Here is a 21662-nt window from a genome sequence, read left to right as displayed (position 1 = left end):
ATTGCTTGCAAGTAACTGAACAAGTTTGCGTGAGCAAATGGCTCTGATGGCTCGGGGGTTGAACTAAGTGCATCTCTAACGGTCCCTTCCAACCCTACCATTCTATGATTCTATGCTAACAGTGTCCTTCCCACCTGGTGCACCCAGAAGACAGAGACCTCTCTAGGCTTCTCCAGGGGCTGGCTTGGCTTAACTGATGGTCTGCCCTTGCTGGATGAGTGTATATCCCACGGCATTGCTCCCGCTGTCTCCCCACCCACTCCATGGTCCTACTGCAATTATAGCTGTGCTTGTTCAGTACTGCACATTTAAATACAGCTGAAAGTGGCAGAACAAAGAAAAGCACATAGATTTTATTATTGCTGATAGTTTGGTAGCAAACAGCCGCACCTAACGGCAAACAGCCTGACAGGGAAGGGCCACTTCTAGTCGGGCCCCGTTGGCCGTGCCTGCCTTCACAATACCGGAGGCCAGAGCTCGGGCCTGGGCAGCGACAGGAGCGCTCCAGTTCCTGACAACCCCGCGGAAAGCTCCGGCTGAGGTGCGCAAGTGCTCGGAAGGCCCGGTGGCTCCGTGAGGGGCAGAGAGGCAGCAGGGGGAGCTGAGGGCACCGGCAGCCGCCGGCAGGCACGGGGAAAGACCGCGGGGTGCAGCGGCGCGGGTCCGCAACACCGCCAATGGCGCGGCGGGCGCGGCTACAAGAGAGGCGGGAGGAGGACGAAGGGCCGCGGCGGCCCAGGCCAGCAGTCGGATCCGCTGCCATGGCGGAGGGGCGGAGCGTGGCGCAGAGGGTGCTGGAGCTGAAGGAGCGACTAGGGTGTGCCCAGGATTCGGCGCAGGTACTCTCCCTGCGGCCCCGCCGTCTCCGCGGCGGCGGTGCATCCGGGGGCGTTAGGAAGCTGCTCGCTCTCTTAACGTATACGAGCTATGATTCCGTGCACACATGTAACGTAGCGGCGGGGGAGAGGCCTTGGGTTGCGGTGCTGCTGCCTAGACAAGCCCGGTGGGGAGCCTGGCCGCGCCCGCGCTGCCTTCCCTCGCTGTTGTGTTCCTCCCGCCCCGCCGCAGGCTGCCGGCCCTGACGAGCAGCGAGAGAGGGGTTTGAGCTGGCGCAGCCTGCTGGGCCGCGCAGGGGAACCTCAGTGTGAAACTCTGGCGCTGGGCCTCGATTTTATTTCCCTCCCTTGCCGTGACCGGGAGGGGCTGAAGGAGGGCTTGGTTATGCATGGCTATTTCCCGAGTGGGTGTGGGCCGAAGCTTGGTGTGGGTGGCTGAGAGCCCCTGCGTGTAGTTAGATGAGGAGAAGAAGAGCAAGCAAAGCCAGATATGTTGTTATATCTAACAAGTAACCCTGGTTGAATAAAGTGGAATCAGCCAGGCCAAGGTCAGAACACAGCAGCATCAGCTGGGGTGCCAGTCTCTTATGTTTGTAAGACATTTTCTTCGTGAAATAGGTGTTTCTGCTTTGTTTTAACGAGATACGGGAGCTGTCACACCTTGCTATTCCTTGTGCATAAAGAACAAAGCTACTCTTATCTCTGGAAGGAATTAACCTCTGTAGGACAGTGGGACTGCTCAGTAGCTGCAAGGGCTAGATAAGGAAGCAAGCAAACATCAGTGAGGGATGCATCAGAACTGCCTATGGAAGCTGTGCTTGACACTTGAGGTTCTCAGAGGCAGACGGGGAGATAAGCAGAGACTCCAGGGTGGAGGGGGGAAGAAGACATCCTCAGTTTTCTGAGCAGCAGAAATGGAAGCAAAGCAGGAGATGCCCACTTAGCTTTAGTGTTTTACAAAGTAATAAATGGCATTTGACTGAGGAATGTGTATTCAAAATCGTGTAGGGTTTTTGAGGGTTAAATTCAATTTGAAAGTACAGCTCATTTGCTGTGATAGTGTTCCAAGATGTTAAAATTTGTCACAAGTTTGTGGAAGTATTTGCAGGCAGAGGGCGTCAGTGAAGTTGCATTGTGTGTGGTAGTTAATCAGCTTTAAAGGCATAGTTATTAATCATGTCTACAGTGTGTTTTCAGCGTGTGTGTGTATGCATATGTAGGAAATACTGATTTTCTGAGCCGCTAATGGTTTATCTTCCTGAGTGCCAGTGGTGTGGGCTTTGTCAAAAATTCAAACCCCTGTGCAGGTGTTTCTTCACATATTTTAATTTGCAGGTCAGTGAGCCTAATTTTTTTTTCAGGTGGTTTGATCAGATATTCTAGTGTTTGAGATTTATTTATTTTTAATACTTGGGGATGGTGTTGATATGATAATCTGACAAGAGATTTAGGAGGTAATTAATTTTTAAGTGACTCCAAAACCAGTAAGTTTCAAATGACATCCAGCTCAAGTGAAAAATCTGCCATGGCAGATTTGGCTCTGTTAAGGAAGGGGATGCACAGTTTTTGTGTGTCATGACTGCAAGGAGGTGCTGCATAAAATGGGACTAAGGGTGGTGCTGCAGCACTTTACTGTCCTTGACAAAACTGTCTAGTGAAATAGAAGTATAAACGGATAACAGAGGCTAAGGAGGGGTAGGGGAAGTGAGAAACTGATAGCCATAAATTGGCAGTCATGAAATGCACTGCTAATAAAATGGAAAAAATATGGTTATTATGTTTAAAGGCAAAGAGGAAAGTTTTAGGTATATGGGAAAGTAACAATAAATCAGTATTACAGTGTGCATGTAGGTGAGTGTTGGTGGCATCGAATGTTTCTGTTCCAGGCTTGAGAATAATATTTGTTCTGGCACTACATAATAATTTCTAAGTATGCCTTGATCTGATAGTAACCAGGGAAGATGTGGATCAGTGATTGTTCACGTCAAAAGGCTTCTTAATGTGTGAGGACTGATAGTCACACCAGTGAGCTTTCAGAAAATTGACCAAAAAATGAACAGAACTAATGATTTAGGTATTGAGTGGTGCTCAAGGTACTAGGGAAGTTTCAGCAGGACAGGAAAAAGATACTGTGCTATTTTTCATGCATTAAAATGAAGTGGTCTTCATTGATGTTGATTATGAAGGATTGTGTTGAACAGCTAGCTGTATGATGTTGCACATGAGATGTGACTGATGTAGAATTAAAAGATGATGCCATGGTCTGTGCCACTTGGTGAGGCTTTAGGTAGATATCTGCTGCCAAATTTATGTTAAATCATATTCAGCTGACACTGTTATAAATGTATGCGAGTCTCTTAAGGTATGCTTCTGTATGATGCTAATTACAGTAGCAGTGTTACGGGCCTGATGCAATATATAAAATGAGTTTCAATTGCACTGACCAAAAATAAGTGCCAGACCTCATCAGAAAATACTGTTCATTTGTGGTTTTGGTTGCGGGTTTGTGGTATTTTATTTTGGGGTGGGAGGGTAATTATGCATCTGTTCTTGATACTACTCAAATCTTTCTTGATTTAGAAGATAGCAAGCATTGTAGGGAAATACTACAAATAGTGAAATAATTTGTGTTAAATAGACTCTTCTATAAACCAAGTTTGAGCAACATGCATTTTAACATGGCTTAGTGGAAAGTCACAGCTAGGAGCTGTGAATATAGGTCACTTAGGATAGGAGGCTGTATTTTGGAAAGCAGTGACTCAGAAAATGATTTGGAGCTCTGATGTATGACCAGTTGAGCATGAAATTGCAGCACAATGTAGTGGCTTATGGAATAAATGCTATCTTTGGGTAGCTTAGCAAGGTTATGTTATTACCGTTATATAGTATTAGAGGGACAATTACAGGAATATTGTGTCCTGTTCTAGGGACTGTTTTTAAACAACATGGCCAAGCTTGAAAGGTAAAAAGGCAGCCAGAGAATGGCTGTAGCTCTGCGGAACATAACTTACTAAAGAACCAAGGTGAAGTGTGTGATTAGTGTTTACATTTCTGTGTTGTGTAAGATGTTTGAAAGAAAACTCCTTGAATTAGCAGAAAGAGATCATTAGATTCAGTAGCTGAAAACAAAACTAGATAAATATTTTCAGACAAACAGGTTTGTTTTTTTTTTTTTACTGAGACCCTAGGAATTCCTTGCTTGAGAATCCATTGAGTTATTTTTATAATACATCTTCAGAGTCTTAGTGCTCTATCAAATAAGGTGTCTATCTCTGCCAGAAGTTAGAGACTTGGTGAAATGTCATGGTCTCTCTCACAGAAGAGAGTGAGCTAAACAATCAGAGGGATCCCTTTTCAAAGAGAAATGCAGCTAGTTAGTGAGGAGGGAAGGAGAGAAAGCAGGAAAGCTACTGGGGTGAAATGTTGAGTTGGTCACTTGACCAGAGATGGCCTGAAGACTTCTTAACGGTTCCATCCTTCCTGAGAGCCCAGCCTCTACTAGAAGGAATGAGGGGACTGTACAAACACTTTTATGGAGCAACACTGGTGCAGGGAGAAGAGACCAAACTCAGTGGGCCTAGAATCTGTTCTTACAGTCTCTTTGCTTTCAGTTTTGATTTTACTTGTGTCACACCAGTGGTGGACCATCTCTATGTTTGTCCATAAGGTACTGTTTCTGTTGTCTGTTTGTTGCATGGAGACCCATCTTTTGAGCTTGCTTTGGAATGTCATTTATTGGAAAAAAATCCCTCAATCCTAAAGGCTTTGGATCATTCTTTAGACTGGATCATCTTTCAGTATTTAGGATTTACACAGAATATTTTGAGTGGTATGTAGAGGTAACTTTTATGTTCTTAATATATTTTTTTTTCTTTAAAGTTTACCATCTCTTTTAAAGTCAATAGAGTTTCTCCATGAGGGTAGCTGATTGTGGTATGCGGGATAAAGGTAAAATAGTCTGAAAACCAGTGCAGGGTTACATAAGCATTGTGCATATGGAAGAACCTGGGGGAAACGGTTCCTGTGTACAGTCCAGTGAGATAAGTCAGATGTCCTACACATGCTATGGTAAGATATGGTTAGAGCAAGAACAGGCTGCAGATAAATAACTTTCTCTTTATGACTTATTTTATGGAGTAGCTGTAGTGGTGCACCTCAGCTCAAGAGGGACAGAGAACTTCTGGAGAGAGTCCAGCACGCGGCCACCAAGATGACTAGGGGACTGGAACATCTTTCAGATGAGGAAAGGCTGCGGGAACTGGGATTGTTTAGTCTGGAGGAGACTGAGAGGAGATATTATTAACATTTATAAATATCTAAAGGGTGGATGTCAGGAGGTTGGGACATCCCTTTTTTCTATAGTAGCCAGCAACAGGACAAGGGGTAATGGGATGAAGCTGGAACACAAAAAGTTGCATTTAAACATAAGAAAAATCTATTTTACTGTTCAGGTGAGGGAGCCCTGGCACAGGCTGCCCAGAGGGGTTGTGGAGTCTCCTTCCTTGGAGGTCTTCAATGACCTGCCTGGACATGTTTCTATGTGACCTGATCTAGGTGACCCTGCTTCTGCAGGGGGGTTGGACTAGATGATCTCTAAATGTCCCTTCCAACCCCTACCATTCTATGATTCTATGACATAAATATCATGACTCCAAAGTTTGTTTTTCTAAGGAGAGTTAGTTTCAGTGATAGGCTTTGCTGTATCTTGTGCTTCACGGTAAACCTTTCTGTAGCTTTCAGCAAAGTCCGATAGATACTGGAGCTTGGGTTTTGTGTTTTAAAAGCAAATAGTCTCTCCTAGTCTTTGATAGAGAAATGAGAACTCTGTAGTAAATAGAGTAAATACAAAGTTTCTCTATTACTGATGTTTGCTGCAAATTAAAATTGCTTTTTTTCCTAATTCTGTCTGTAAGTTCGGCTCTGAATGCCAAGGGCTTGAAGATGGATGGTTCCTACCTGCAGGTAGGGACTGTTGTTTTCTTGGCCCAGTTACAGTACAAGGCAAATGGAGCTCTCTCTCACTTGGTAGTCCTTTATAGACATCGCCGCTGATCTCACTTCAGTCTGAGCTGCTCTCTGCTTTCTAGAGATCAGAATCGCTTCTCCTAAAAGGCTTGTCAAAGTGTTTAATCAAGGCTTTCTGTTTCCCTTTTAATGAGACTCTCTTGTTTGTCTTAATTTGACAAATGTTATACACATTTCAGGAACGCAAAATGAACAGTGTGGTCTTTGATTTAGAAAACTTTGGAAGTTTTATCTTTCATTAACATGTGTTGGCTACATTTGGAGGTGCTTGTCATCCAGGTATTTTTGTCATTTAGCCTAGTGGTTTGAAGTTGTATGAATGGTAATTGCCTGCTTCCTGGATCTGTTCTGAAATGAACTCGGCTTATTCATTAACTTAGTCCAAAAGCAATCAAGAGGAAACTCTTAATCTTTGTAGCTTGGTGAAAATATCTTTTAGTACTCTTCAACTTCAGCATTCAGTTCTTCAGTGCTAATGTTTCTGGCCTGTGGGCTTTTTTTGGTTTTTTTTCCCAGTAGTTCGCACTGTCATCCTGTAGAGCAAAATCAGACCTGTGAGTAATGAGTACTTTCTTTTTTAGTTGCAAAATAAATTAATTTAGAAACATGTGCCCATTCATTTAATTGCTGAACTAATCTGCCACTATCATAGTTTCTAATGCTTGTGATTAGTATTGTGAGCAATTATTTATTATTTCTTTCTACACGAGTATCTTTGCAACACATTTTTTTTCCCCTGATTGATTATTTACAAAAGTTCTTCAGCTTGTGAAGTATGTAGCCTATACTTGTGAAGCCTCTGGAAGAAGTTAAATGTTAAACCTATATTGTTTTCAGAAGGAAGAGTAGCTCTTGTAGGATACAAAATTGTTTTTAACGTCGTTGTTTATATTCTTAACACGATTTGCTGGCTCAAGGAGCATCCTACTCTTAAAGAGGAGATAAGCAGAACTTCACATGGCTTTTGTACTGATTCTGAAATTCTGGTCAGGAACCTTACAGAGGTATGTGTCCTGTGATTTTTTTATAGTTTGGTGAACTTTTTGAGAGTTGATTTGTTATCTGTGTTGTTAGGTGTATGTCTTATTGTTGCAGTGTTTCTCCTTTTCCCAGGCTGCAAAGCATTTCTCCTGTACTTCTCTAGGTCTCAGAAACAGTTGCACGTGTTGAACTACTCACAGGAAGAGCTGCACGCTAGGCATGTTGATAGAGCCCACTGTAAACGGTGAAATTCGGCATCAAACCTAGGATTCCACTACTAATGCATTACAGGAACAGTGCAAATTAGAACAGCAATAGAGAAAAATATCCCCCAGTGCAATTTGTAAATGTACTGACTTATTTTAATACCTTTCCCACCTTCTGCAACACCATTTCAGAAACAGTATCCAATAGGATAAAGGACAGTTTATCAGTTATTTAAGTTGAGATACCTGTTATTAAAAACATTCTTGGTAGTCACTTTTGTGTTCCTGCTGTGGCATTTAGAAGTGGCAATGATCTGAGACACTTGGCTAGTGTTCCAGGCTTTGTGAAAGCCTGAATATGCTGTTACTTCAGTTGCACATTGATTCTGTCATCTGCATAATATGGCATCATGGAGGTTTGTGAAAGATAAAGCGAACTGCTTGTGCGTGGTCAACTGCAAGACTCTGAGGTGCCATATATTCATTACCAAAGAAGCTGTGTTTTATTGCTGAGGAAATTTATGCTCTGCTTATAAATGAGACTTCTGTGTTATTAAACACTTCTCATAGAAAGGTGAGCATTTTGTATTTGAAAAATTATTTCCTGCTTTGATGGAAATGTTGAGTTTTGTAACAGGTGTATGCTTTGCCAGTACAAAATATCCAGTTCTAGCTTGTACCTGTTTTGTTAACATAGAAGTTACAGTCAAGTTTTCAAAAACCTTACTTTTTTCTTTTAAACTTGGCTCCCACCATCTCTATTGTCTTTACTTGGCCCAAGCTGTTGAAGTGGTGCTGCTGATGGGGAGACCTGCTGGGAGAGTTGCTGATTTTTGCATGGTGGTTCTGCATAATGCAGCTTTTCTATTCAATTTGTGACAAATAAGGGTCACTGCTACATGAGGATTGTGGGCATGCAGACGTGGTTTGTATTGCTGACCTTTAATGTAATCTGTGTAGTGGTAAATTCATACCTATTGGATTTTCTGGTGTTACTGGAATTGAGGGGTTGGCAGAACTGTACTGGTTCACAATGCAGACTTCAAGCACAACCCTGATATGCAGTGAGGATGTGAAGGAGCACTTACATTTTCCTGGAGTTACTGGATATTTCTCTTAGCACTGTTGAGTGTTTTTGCATTTAACATGTGAATAAGCACGAGGAAAACAGAATGGAATTTATGAATATTTGTTTAAAAAAACTATATAATGCTTCCTTCCAGATCATAAAAACACTTAAGATGCTACAGGATTTGGATGTATCACTGGATATTCTAGTGGTAAGTGACCAGTAATATATAGGATCTTCCATAGTGAATTACTGTGTAAATGTTATGGATCTGCAGTCACAGACACAGTGACCATGTGATTTGTGGTGGTTTTTTTTTTGACTGAGTCATGATTTGTTTAGAGCACTGGACAAGGAACCATGGACCCTTTTCCAATAGTTGCCTGGAAGCTAGGCATATAATTTGAGTAATGTAGGAACAGGAACCTGAGCATATAGAGAATCCTTTGCTACTCAGCATTGGTTCCTGCACGTTGTAAAACTGTTTTCAAGTCAGTGCTTAAGGTAGAACAAATATGAGTGAACCATTCTTTAGGTCAGTTATCTAAGTCTGCTCTTTTGGTAGCAGCTTAAGGTTAATTTCTTGCATTTAAAGAACAAGCATCCAAGTAAGGCTATTTGTGACTTTTATTCTTATCCAAGCTATCAAATGTTATATTAGAAATTCTCACACTGGTTTGTGAAGCTTCTAGTTTTTATAAGCAATGTGTCTCTATTGTGGGAAGAAAAAAATGTTTTGTTCAGAGAGAGTTCTTTGAAGAGTTAGAGAAAAATATGGTGATAACTGTCTGGCCTATTCAGGTTAAGACACTTGCCTGCCTAAACACAGGTGAACTTATGCTGGAACACAGCAATATTTATGTATTTTTAATGGAAGAGAAAATAATCATAGAATCATAGAATGGTAGGGGTTGGAAGGGACCTTTAGAGATCATGTAGTCCAACTCCCCTGCAGAAGCAGGTTCATATCATATCACAATTAGTAGTTCATAGTGACAAAGGGTTTCTGCAGACAATTCATGTTCCCAGGAAACTTGCATGTTTTATAATGTGACAGAAGTCGATAGAAGCTATCAAGTCAAGTAGAGGAAAAGAGATGTCTTAAAACTGATGATTCCCCATATTTTAATGCATTTGAAGAACATAAACAGCTTTTGGAAATAATCCCACAATACAACCCAGGATTGCTCAAATTATACAAAAGCTAAATATCCTTAAAGTGAGTTTAAGGAAGTCCTTTCTAAGGTGTGATGGGCTGATTATGTGAGAATAGCATGTGTATAGTTTTTGCTCAAAGTTGACAGATGTATCATTTCACTAGTTAGTTAGAGCATTAACTGGTTGCTGCTAACTTAGTGAATTCTGGGCTTTGTATCTTAAAAGTTGAGAGTTCATGAATCAGAGGCACTTACTGATAATACAGGATTAAAAAAACACACCTGTGATTCTATATACACTTAAAGTCTGCAAGAGAGTTGTACTTAAACAACATAAAACTTCCTAAAGCAAGACTTTAAGGCACAATAGTAACGTGAAAATAATGGTACAGGGGGGAAACAGCTAAGGACAGATTTTAAATGTCAAGTTTCTCTTTTTCCTGTGGCTGAAACTGTGGACTGAATTTAGTCATGTGAACTCTGCTCCTCTGACCCTGCTATCCTAAACTACTCCTCTTCAGATGTGTTTTAGATGACAATATGTGCATCATATATGCTCTCCACATGCTAAATGTACCTGCATAAGCCTAGAGGGAATTTGACTTGATTAATGTTATTCACTGGAGCAGTATGCATTTTGTGGGCATAAGTATTTGAGCTGAGTGAAATTCCTGAAATACGTACATTTAATAAAGGAAAATGGCTTCTCTTGGATTTATGAATTAAGACTGCATTTTATTCCCCATATTTGATTATAAATGTCTACCTTTCCTTCGGTTCTGTTTGCAGTGTAAAGAGTGCATGTATTTCTTTAGCTGCCGTGTGACTACTCTGACTACTAGGCTATTGCTGTTAGCAGCAGCTTTAGAGGTTTTATTTGGGTTGTTAGTAATGATTTATTCTACCCATCTTTCTTGTACTGTCTTTGGCAGGAAACTGGCATAGGCAAAACAGTTAACAGTTTTAGGAAACATGCAGCTGCTGGGAATGTAGCTAAAACCCTGGTAAAAGAATGGAAAAAACTTACTTCTGCAGAAAAGAAAAGGTAGGTGTGAACTAACTTTTTTCTAAGTGTTAATTATACTGTAGTGTAAGTTTTATATAATGTGTCTTACAAAGCTTAGGAAAGTGTTTGGAATGACAAATGCGTAAATTGAATGGAAGAAATTAGTCTGAGTGGCCAATATTGGTCAATTAGGCAGCTAGCACTCAGACTTCAACTGCTTTTTTTTGACTCATACAAGTTCTTAGGTCCCACCTGAGTCAAGCAGGACTAAGCCAGTGTTGGCCACTGCTTTTCACTTCAGGGACGTGGGAAGCTTGCTCTTTCTTCCCAGAGGTGGTGCCTAAGTGAGGCAGCTCTCCAGTGATTTGGTTATAGGTCTTTTCTACAAGGTTCTTGTGGATGGAGAGGGGCTTCCAGTATTTGAGGAGTCACATTGAAGAGATGTGATTTCTCAGAATGTAGTGGCCACCACTGTTGTGGCCAGGCTGATTGTGCTTTAGGTGTTTTGCAGACCTCTGACAATTTGAGGCAGTTTTGCTGAGAAAGCCAAAGGTTTAGATTGACTTAAGTAGTGCTTTTTAAATCTGAAGCTGTTCAAACAACAGGAAAGTGAAATACTGGCATATGTGACAATCAAAACATAAAGGCTGACCTGCATCTGATTTGTCACATACAGAGCATAGCTATTTCAACAAGCATGTCTGTGTTATAAAGCATGCAGGGAATCTTCTGTAAAAAGTGGTGACCAACATGTTACAAGCAAGTAGTATTGTCAGGCATGTTTTCCTACTGATAGTTATGTCCCTACTCCCTGCTTGTTTTGTTGTCAGTTCTTGTTGAGATATTTAGTGGTGCTGGACCCTTGAGCTGCTTCTGTGGTATTTTGTACTGATAATGGATGAATAAGAGCACAGCAGAGCACAGTTCTGGGTCTTATAAAATTGACACATGGTATGATTTAATGCTTTTAGCTTTACTAATATATGTAAAAGGATTGATTGTTCAAGAAATTGGCATCAGATGTAGCATGGGATGACTTTTTAATGTTGCAGTGGTCACAGAGGAAGAAAACAAGATACTGAGAAAGATGAGATAAAATCTTCTGTTTCTAAGGATATTAAACCTTCAGAGAAGCCTGAAACATCTGTACTGGCCTGCGGAAGTTCCAATAGTGCTGCCACTTATAAAAAGTTGAATAAGCAGCGTGCTTGTAGTGAAAAGACCTCCCAAAATAGAGATACTGAGTCTCAAAAAGAATGTGATAATAGAGAATGTAGCAACACTGTTTCTAAGCATGCTTCAGAGGGTACCAGTCCTCAAGCTAAAGAAAGCAACTTCAAAGACAGAACCTCTACAGGCAATAAGAAAGTTTCAGAGAAGCAGCGTTCCTCTGCAGCCAATAAAGACTTGTCACTCCTGAAAGAAAAGTGCAGTAAGGGTGTTTCCAAACAGAAAAACACTAAGCAGGGGAAGAAACCAAGCCAAAAGCTTTTCATAAAACAAAAAGCCAGATTATCTAGTGATGAGGAATTTGAGCCCCCTACTAAATCTTTTGAATATTATCTTAATTATGATCAAATTACAAAAAAAAGGAAGAGGAAGACTTGTTCTACAGGTGAGCGCCCAAAGAAGTGCAGTGAACAGCAGGAGGACAGCTCATTGCCACACAAGCCTTCACAATTTTCTCATGCAAAAGAGGAAGAAGAGGCTGTAAAAAGATGTGAAGGTGATCAATCAGAAACTCCCACTAAAAAGGTAAACCACTCCATGGTTGAGATAACAGCGAATGAACTGTAGATGAGGAAGTGCTCTGGAGTCTAACTTTCAGTGAAATTCGGCTGTATTTATTTTAAGCAACAAGTTTTGTGGCTCTGACATCAGCTGCATTGCAATTGCCAATAGCTGCAGTAATTGGAGAAAAAAAAAACCCCTTGTTTATTGCATACTGCCAGCTTACAATAGTCTTGTGTTTTTTGGGATGATTTCCAGTAGTCTTTGATCTGTAGCAACTGATCTGCTTTTTACTTGCAAAGTAAAGGTGTTCTCTCCTTCCTTTTTTGACCAGTCTGATTTGTAACTTGTAGCAGGTGTTTGTGTATAGGGCAGTAATTTTGTCAGGGACAGTGGTTCTCTAATAGTGAATTTTGAGGTCTGAAGAGGAACTAAACTTTTTTGTACTGCACTGAAGTAAACCGTAGTGCTACTTATAAAAATAGCTGTACTTGTTTGTGATGTGAACTGTTCCAGTCCCCTGAAGTGGAAGAAGCTTAAGTACTTCCTTCTGAGACAAGGTAGATCTAAACATGTGTATTAATTAGACCTTTTAATTTCCTTTTTGTGCACTGGGAATTAGAGGTCTCTTCAGTCTTTTATCTTTACTGTGATGTGAAAGCTCCATGCTTTATTGTGGGAGATCTGCAGTCAAATGCGATGTTTTTCTGCCCAGATGGAGAAATATTTATGTAGAGACTTGTGTATGATACTAAAAACATAAAACATTTGAGGAGAAATCTAGGATGTTCAAGGGGTTGTGAAGAGTTATTAAAGACATTGAGATGAACTTCTTTTGGCCTGTAAATGCCTGCCTTAGAAAAGGAGGACGCCTAATACCCAATTTATATGCTACACATGATGCAGAGCATATATAGGGACCTGTACTTATCAGACTGCTGCATCTTTAAATCCCCTTTTAAGGGGTTATCTTTGAAAATTTTAGGCTAAATGGCTTATCCAGCACAATATAAGAGACTTGATAGGAGCAGGTATAAAGCTGTTTCTTATCTTTGAGTATGGCATTTAGTTTGCCTTCAAATATTTAATTGTGGGTTTGTCATGCTGCAGTTTTCTCATTCACTGCATGCTTTTAACCTCAGTAGTGTTCAGCTAACAGGCTTACAGATAAATCACATCTACTCTGTTCTTGAATCTCTTTTTCTGTACTGATTGCAGATATCCCGCTAAGTTTGTTTTGTGATGTGGTGTTGATAAGTAGAGTGTGAAAGGGTATGCTAAAGAGTAACCCAGTGAGTAAATTTTAATGCAGAAGAGCATGAATTCTAGTTATCCTAGCTAACTTTGGAGTTTGATTAAGGTGATTTGTTTTTTGTAGCTAATTTTAAGCCTTGGTAAACCCAAATTTGTAATATTGAAGCAATGTTTCCCTGACTGTTTACAGGCCAAGGTGGCATCCCTTCAAGATCTTCTTAATACTCCTCTGCCTAAATTTCTGACAGGCCTCTCAATCTCATCTCCCCCATATGTTGCAGACTTTAAAGGTAAGTAGGGTGGAAGGGTGATAAATGTGAAGCGATGCAGGTTTTTACAGCTCTATGCAGAGAAGTCTTTATCCCTTTTCCTAATAAACTATTAGATCTATGACAAGGAAATGCCTCACCTTTGCTTTCTGATCTGTAGAAATCATGCTGAAGCTGAAGGGGGTTATAAAGACTTCCCTCTTAGGACTTGGTGAATAAAGAGTTACTGTGGAAGGTTACCACAGGTGTAGAGAAGCCTTGGATCAGGTGGAGCTCTACATACTCCATTTATCTTTACTCCTGTCTGTACCTTATAGCAGGCAAAGCCTTAGGAGAAATTATCTTGGGTAGGGCAAATCTAGGAAGCACTAGGCCTAATTTTGGCATTGGAACTTGCTAGCACCTTTGTAAGTTAGTGACATAAAGTGCCAGTGGTTCCTCAAGCAGCTCTTGTGAGGTTTCAGTGATATATCACTCTGAACTTGAAACTTCACTGCTATTGCAGCTTCTGGTTTCTCTGGGATAATTCAGGAAGATGAATAGTATGCTGTAGGCTGGTAACAGAGTAATCTCGATATGAATACAGCTTGTGTAGACCCAAGCCAAATAAAGTGAGGATGGTTTGAGTTGGTGCAGCTCACCTGCAGTGTACGCTGTGTCTTAGTTTTACGTGATGATAAATGGACTTCTGTGATGTGTAATGTGTGTAAGAGTCCCAAACTATAATTCAGTAACTTGATATTTCAAGATAAATGGATATATATGTGTCCCGCTAGCTGGGTTTCTCTCAAACCTGAATGTTTTAAAGCATTGTAAAATGTCAGAAGGGAAAGGGAACCATGCGTGACATTTTGTTTGCAGCTTCCCTAGCAGCTGATGTAGCAGCACCTCAGCAAGTCAGTGAGACAGTTCCATTCACAGGACGGAGACTGAACAATAAAATGCAAGTTTACTCTGGCTCTAAAACAGCTTGCCTTTCAAAGATGCTTACACTGTATGAACTGTGCATCCGTGAGCTTCAAAATAATATTGATTGTGAGTACTTTAAGACATTTGTAGCAGGCGGTGCCTGAAAGTGTGGCAAGTTTCTTTTTTTCCTCCATGCCAGCAACTGGCCTACTAGAAGATACTGTCTTACCTTCAGTAACTCAAAGCAGGTTGAAAGGTACTTAAAAAATGGATTTACGGCTGTGCTAAGATATAGGGGTTTTTTGAAAGCTTACCTTTATTTAAAGTTCCAATTCTAGTTAACTTCTAATGTCCTATAAATTATATATCAAAAAGCCTGCTAATTTGTTTACTCTCAAAGATATTTGTTTACTGTAAATTAGAATTCATGATCAAGAGTTCATTCCCTTGTGTAGACAGAGAAGGGAGTAATGCACATCAGTAAAGGTGGGGCAATAGCTGTTCAAAGATGCTTTCTCCAACCTCGAATATAGCGGCCAGTCGGTATGGAACTGCCGATTTATAAATATTTTAGTAGTCTGACTTCAAAACATGTGTTCTGTATAATGCTTGCTAAAATTAACTTGTATTTAAATTTTTCAGCTAGTGAGTGGTGTTTATTCATTGAGTGAAATAAATGATGTACTGAAAGTACTATCCTTTCTTGTAGTGTTACGTGAAGTAGGAGGTGTGCCCTTTGAAATTCTTGAGCCTGTGCTAACACGTTGCACACCAGAGCAGTTGTTTCGAATAGAGGAATGTAATCCGGTAAATTCTGCCTTGTTCAAGTCAGGGAACCACAAAGGACACGAGGCATCTGTTTCTTTCTTCCATGCACCTTTTTTTATATTCTCCACAGATCACACTGGTTTTCTGTCTTGCATACTCACTTCATTCAATTCAGCTGTCATTGTTGAGTTTCCCTTTCTCGAGTGGCAGGATTGAAAGCATTTGGGAGAATTAATACTCCTGATGAAGTGAAAGCCAATATCAATAGAAAAGTATCGCTGCTTATGAAAATAAGGGGAAAAAAAGACCACAGCAGACCATCAAGTTAAGTGGGAATGTTGATCTGCCTTTCTGAGGGCAGAAAGGCTCTACAGAGGGAGAGGTATGAGGTTTTAACAAGGCTAAGTGGTGGGTGCTGCACTTGGGCCAAAACAACCCCAGGCAGTGCTACAGGCTTGGGGATGAGTGGCTGGAAAGCTGCACATCAGAGAAGGATCTAGGGATGCTGGTTAACAGCCCCCTCAGTATGAACCAGCAGTGTGCCCAGATGGCCAGGAAGGCCAATGGCATCCTGGCTTGTGTCAGAAATAGTGGCCAGAAGGAGCAGGGAAGCGATTCTCTCTCTGTACTTGGCCCTGGTGAGGCTTCACCTTGAATACTGTATTCAGTTCTGGGCCCCTCACTACAAGAAGGACATGGAGGTGCTGGAGCGTATCCAGAGACAGGCAACAGAGCTGGTGAAGGATCGGGAGAACAAGTCTTATGAAGAGCAGATGAGGGAATTGGAATTGTTTAGTCTAGAGAAGAGGAGGCTGAGGAAGAGACATGATCACTCTCTACAACTACCTGAAAGGAGGTTGTAGTGAGGTGGGGGTTGGCCTCTTCTCCCAAGTCACAAGCAGTAGGACAAGAGGAAATGGTCTCCAGTTGTGGCAGGGGAGGTTTAGTTTGCATATTAGGAAAAACTTGTTCATGGAAGGATTTATCAAGCATTGGAACAAGCTGCCCAGGGAGGTAAATGGTGGAGTTATCATCCCTGAAGTCTTTAAAAGACATGTAGATGCGGCACTTAAGGATGTAGTTTAGTGGTGAATGTGGCAGTGTTAGGTTAATGATTGGATTCTATGATGTTAAAGGTCTTTTCCAACCTAAACAATTCTGTGATTCTATATTTACCACTTGAGTAGCTGAGGAAGTCATAATAGAACTGTTTTCAAGTTACAAGCTGTTAAGGCTGTAAAGCATGCCAGTTGAAAGGTACTTAGGATGAGATTTCATGTGTGTGTGGTAGATTTCTTACGCTGTTAGGACTTCAGCTCCTTGATGTGTTTGGATGTTAAAATTCTGAGTGTGCAGCACTTTGTAGTGCAAGTTGGCCATTTTTCTTCATGCCTAAAGTTGAGAGCTGGTGTGGCCTGAGCTTGTGCTGGAAACAAGTCTAACCTGTAAACATGGCTCATTAACTCAAATATAAAGCTCTGCTATTTGAATTCAACTGTGTGATTTCTAGGCTGAAATCATTATGTCTGCATGGTATTGCCACACTCCGTGTTGGGGGTACCTGTCACAGCATGTGTGGTGGGATTTGTTCTGCACCTTTCTTTACCTTTCTCCACCAGGGAATTGGGCTTTGTCTGCTTTGTCTGCAGTTACTCTCAAAAATGTGATTTTAAAAATCTTTGATTTAAAATACTTTGTGTTCAAATTAGACGTTTACAGAAGAGTCTGACCACTTGTGGAAAAAACACTGCCAGAGAGACTTTAAAAATGACAACCTCCTGGAATATGAGTCTTGGCGTGAAATGTACTTGAGACTATTTAATCAGAGAGAAGAAAAGCTGAAGTTGCTGACGCGAAGTATTCTTTCATCTCAGTCTGAGAAACCAAAAGGTAAAATCCGTGGGTAGCTTTTTTCCCCTTGCAAAACCCAGTGTCTTCTGCTATTCTTGGCACTTAATGTGTAAGGTTTAGTGATTTATTTGCAGTGAGCACTAACAGTGTACTTCTAGAAGTCATGAAAAATGGACACAGTTCCTTTTAACTTACAAGTTTCTCAAAAAACATATGCATTAATACAATACATGAATGCATAATACTTGCAGCATACAGTAGATAAATCTTACCTTGCTGGTTAGACTGAGAACTCTAAGCAACAATGCAAATAATACAAATGTAGTTAGAAATACTGAAGTTAATATGAAGAACTACTGCATGCAGTCGGTCTGTGATTTGCCATTGTTCAGTTACTGTTTTGGTACTGGATTCTGCTTTTCCCAATTTAAACCTAGAAATTGCCACACAACCATATTATTGACTGAGATTTGAACATAAAGGGCAAAGCAAGTCACATATCCTCTGTTCCTTGCTTCTATGTTAGGTAGGCAAGTAAAAATGGCGTACATGACCAGTGCAGCAAAACCACCCAGGAACATTCGCCGGCAGCAGGAGATCCACGGCACAGCAGAACCTGTCACCCAACTTCATGCCATAGCAAAGTACAAGTAAGTTTTCTGTGCTGTGCTTTGGAGTTTAGGTGTCTTTATCAGCACAGAAGCTTGCTGGCAAAATATCTTTAAAGTTACAAATAGCTGCTTTTTTAAGCAGCTAGTGGCTAGATGCTAACTTGCCTTTTAAGTCTTGTGTGCTCTGCTGCTGCGTATGCTTTGGCATTGCACGTTTCTCCAAGGTGCCAGTGGTGAATTCACTCTCCCAGCTGTAGAGTGAGTGGATGCTGTAGTTTTTCTCTAGTTTTTTCACTATCAATGCTTGACATCCTGTACAGATTCCAGTGTTGATGTTTCTTGTTTATAAATCTGCCTGGAAACATCATACATTCTTTTGCTTTCATAGAATCCCAGTCAGCTGTCTGGAGTGACAGAGCTGATTAGAATGAATCTCCACAACTTCTAATATTTTTGATGACGGGTTTCTGCTTTGGCAACTTAAAGTGTCTGAAACAGTCAGTCCTTTAGCAGTAGCCAAGACTAATCATTGGAGGAACAGAAAACTGGAATTCCACAGATGTTTCCTTTGAAAAGCATACAGCCAATTTTTTAGTGACATCTTGGTCCAGAGTTGCTCAAAAGCCGTGAGAAGTACAGTTGAGATGTGGTTTTGTCCTACTGTTCCCGCCAGCCTAATCAACTTCCTTATATCCAAGAGGATGGCTGCAACAGGGAGATAAACTAGCTCTAGCTTCTGCCTCTTTTTCCCTTCTCCACTGTGTGGAAACAAACTGCTGGTTTTTTACTGTTTGAGTAGCTATTCTTGTCAGAAAAAAAAAAGCAGCAGATTGATTCAGAAGCACCCCATGGGTTGATGAGTCTGTGTGCCAGCAGCTGAACTTTAAAAGTTACCGGAGAGTATTCATACCGCCTGAATATGGGTATCTTTACTTAAAACTGTCATCACTCTGCTGTGGCTGCTGGTGAGTGTGGTGCCCTCCCTCTGTTGCCTGTGGCTGTTCCCTTGTTGGCATAACTGCTGTTCAAATAGCTCTCTCAACTATCCCTTTGGGGGAGTGGCAGGTGGAACGTTTCTCATTAATCTGAATTAGGGAACAGTTATGCAGGTTGACCAATATATGAGAGGATAGTGGCAGCTGGGAATAGGGAGGATAAAAGTCTGTTGTAAATGTGATGCAAGACTGAGTATAGCTGAACATGTCAGGAGAGTCATTTTAAGTTGTTTATGTTACAATGCTGCAGTGTTTGCAATTGTGCAGAGTTCAGTCTTGACAGATGAGCAGTTAAGTGAACTGAGATGGATTTACTGGGTGTGGAGAACCCCTACAAAACCATGGGAAAGTGTTTTCTGTGTATTTCAGGAGTTTGACTTAGTCAAGCAACCTTAACTTGCTGCTTAGGATAGTGATGGTATGGGGCAAGAATGACAGCCTAGACGTATGAACTTCTTAAAATCAGCTTTTTTGCCAGATATGATGTTTCTGTAGATGCACCTTTAGCTGATGAAATTATAAAGCTTCTTTCCACACTGTTGCTGTTTGAATGAAAAGATAGTCCTCCACTAAGTCAGTAGCTTAAGGCAATTTGAGTGAGGCTTTTGCTTTTGGTTGCCGTGTGAGAGGCTGTATCTGTTGTGACAGACCAACCTTCCAGCTTAGATGCTTCAAGTTTGGTAGTGTAATGTCCTTTTTGCTTTGGTAATGTCCAGACTAGTAGCTGAATGAGGTGCTCAAAGCTCTGCATGTTTTTTTCTCAGGCACGGTAAATTAGGAAGAGCTGCTCTTGTGTGAAAAAAGTTGTAAGAGGGTTGTTGCTTTGTTTTCTTGAGGAATGAGAGTTTGTTTAGGCACAGTGAGTTAAACTTCACTTCTTTGACCGTGCTCTCTGTAAACCTGTTGATTTTGCAGGTTTTAGTTTTTTACAGCTGGAGTCTTCACTGAGGAAGCTGGGTTTTGCAGGAGCTGAAAAGGTCATAGAGCAGAGTATCCCTAAGCAGGCTGCCATTTGTGGTTCAGCATGCAGTGGTATACAATAACTGTCAGCAGACATCAGTGACAAGCTCTAAGGCTTCCCAGCCAGCCAAGGTTGCTGACATCATGCTGACAGTTTAGAATCATAGAATCATAGAATGGTAGGCGTTGGAAGGGACCTTTAGAGATCTAGTCCAACCCCCCTGCAGAAGCAGCTCCACCTAGATCAGGTCACATAGGAACATGTCCAGGCGATCCATTTGGACATGTTGGATCCTTGTCCTATTGCTAGCTACTATAGAAAAAAGGGATGTCCCAACATCCTGACACCCACTCTTTAGATATTTATAAATGTTAAAAAGATCCCCCCTCAGTCTCCTCTTCTCCAGACTAAACAGCCCCAGTTCCCGCAGCCTTTCCTCATATGAAAGATGTTCCATTCCCCTGATCATCTTGGTGGCCCTGCGCTGGACTCTCTCCAGCAGTTCCCTGTCCCTCTTGAGCTGAGGAGCCCAAAACTGGACACAGGACTCCAGGTGAGGCCTCACCAGGGCAGAGTAGAAAGGGAGAAGAACCTCCCTTGACCTGTTGGCCGCACTCTTCTTGATGCATCCCAGGATGCCAATAATGCTGTATTGGTTTAACTGTCTTGAGCAGTAAGCATCAACTCTAATGACTTCAGTCCTTGGCATGTTGTTTGAGAATCCCAACCTTGTACTTAGGGTTAGTTATGCTTTTTCATAGACATTTCCACTTCTTTAAATAAGCCAAACTTGTGTAAATTAGCCCTCACTTTCTGGCAGAAAGCTGGTTAGCAGTTCAGCTGCTAACTAAGAAACACAAAGACCAAAGTAGAACACAGGACATGATGAATCACGGTGGCATTGCTAAACATTTTGATTTCTTACAAATTCTGAATATTTAATTTTAAAGACAAATAAGATGCATCAAACCTAATAATAAATGGAAAATTTGTTCAACAATGGTAATGGCCTAAATGTTCACCTGAGGTCCCTGAATTATCCTATGACTTGTTAAAATACTGTCTATGAGATGTAAGGTCTTAAATGTTTGATCAGGTTTTTTTCTCTCCCAAATGAGTCAGAGCAAATGGTAGTTTTGTATCAAAAGCTAACTTTTCTTATTTTCTTATTTTAAAAGAACAAGGATTCCAGAAGGTGGAGACAGAAATAACACGGCGTCAGATCTGATCCATACTAGCAACAATGGAAACTCTAGGTCAAGTGTAATGAGTCAAGAGGGAAAGAAGCCTATCAAAAGTAAATGGATTTTCCTAAGATTATAAAGATAATTGTTTTAACTTGCTGTCTAGTAATACATGCTTAGTATTATGACTTAAAATGGTATTAGCATGCACTGCTGTAATCCTAACTGGTTGTTTCTTTTGGTTGTTATTGAAGAAGTTGGTCCAATCATGAGGAAGACTTTGCAAGCATTGAAGCATAGAGCTGGACGGCGATAAAATGAGGCTGCACATTTGAAGCTTATGTGACTACTCGTATATCAACACTACAGCTAATGAGGGTGAAGAATGTTTACATTAACATTAATTTGCCTTAATTAAAATAGTTATGAAACACTGTGAGGCAAAGGATTTGCAATAAAAAAATTGAAACATCTGAGTCCTTTCATATTGCTGCTTTCTTACTCATGAATGAGGAAATCTGAATTGAAATAAGGTCCGTACAAAATGATGACAAATCGGTTTATATGGACTTTTATAGATGCTGTCTTTACCAGTTTATGTACACATTTGCACAAGCCTTTCAGGGCAGCATTTATGCTGCAGATCTATTTTGCCAAGGTTAAAGTTGTCTTGTAGAAATAGCCGCAATGTGTACTTAACACAATTGCAAAGAGGTGTGGGAGTCTCTAGTTTTGTAAACTTAGTGTATTTGTTTCACTAAAGGTTTTCCTAGGGAGACTTCTGTATTTTTGGTTTTATGAAAACGTGATTTAGGTTTGAGCTTTTCCTCTTCTGGAAACAAAAGGCTG

The 21662-nt window shown here is 40.9% G+C and overlaps 1 protein-coding gene across 1 annotated transcript; it reads left to right on the top strand.

Annotated features, from left to right (window-relative positions):
- Positions 1-760: 760 nt before the first annotated feature.
- On the top strand, positions 761-21247 carry LOC104563389 (elongin-A-like). Its single transcript, XM_061990859.1, has 11 exons — positions 761-839; positions 8272-8328; positions 10207-10319; positions 11333-12035; positions 13456-13555; positions 14405-14569; positions 15153-15250; positions 16921-17101; positions 17589-17712; positions 20808-20926; positions 21068-21247. The coding sequence occupies exons 1-11, from the start codon at positions 762-764 to the stop codon at positions 21127-21129; spliced, it is 1800 nt and encodes a 599-aa protein (XP_061846843.1). The 5' UTR covers position 761; the 3' UTR covers positions 21130-21247.
- Positions 21248-21662: the final 415 nt, after the last annotated feature.

Source organism: Colius striatus, chromosome 2 (assembly GCF_028858725.1).
Source record: "Colius striatus isolate bColStr4 chromosome 2, bColStr4.1.hap1, whole genome shotgun sequence".
Taxonomy (NCBI): domain Eukaryota; kingdom Metazoa; phylum Chordata; class Aves; order Coliiformes; family Coliidae; genus Colius; species Colius striatus.
The sequence above is the reverse complement of the archived record's forward strand: the minus strand, read 5'-3'. Positions and strand labels throughout refer to the sequence as shown.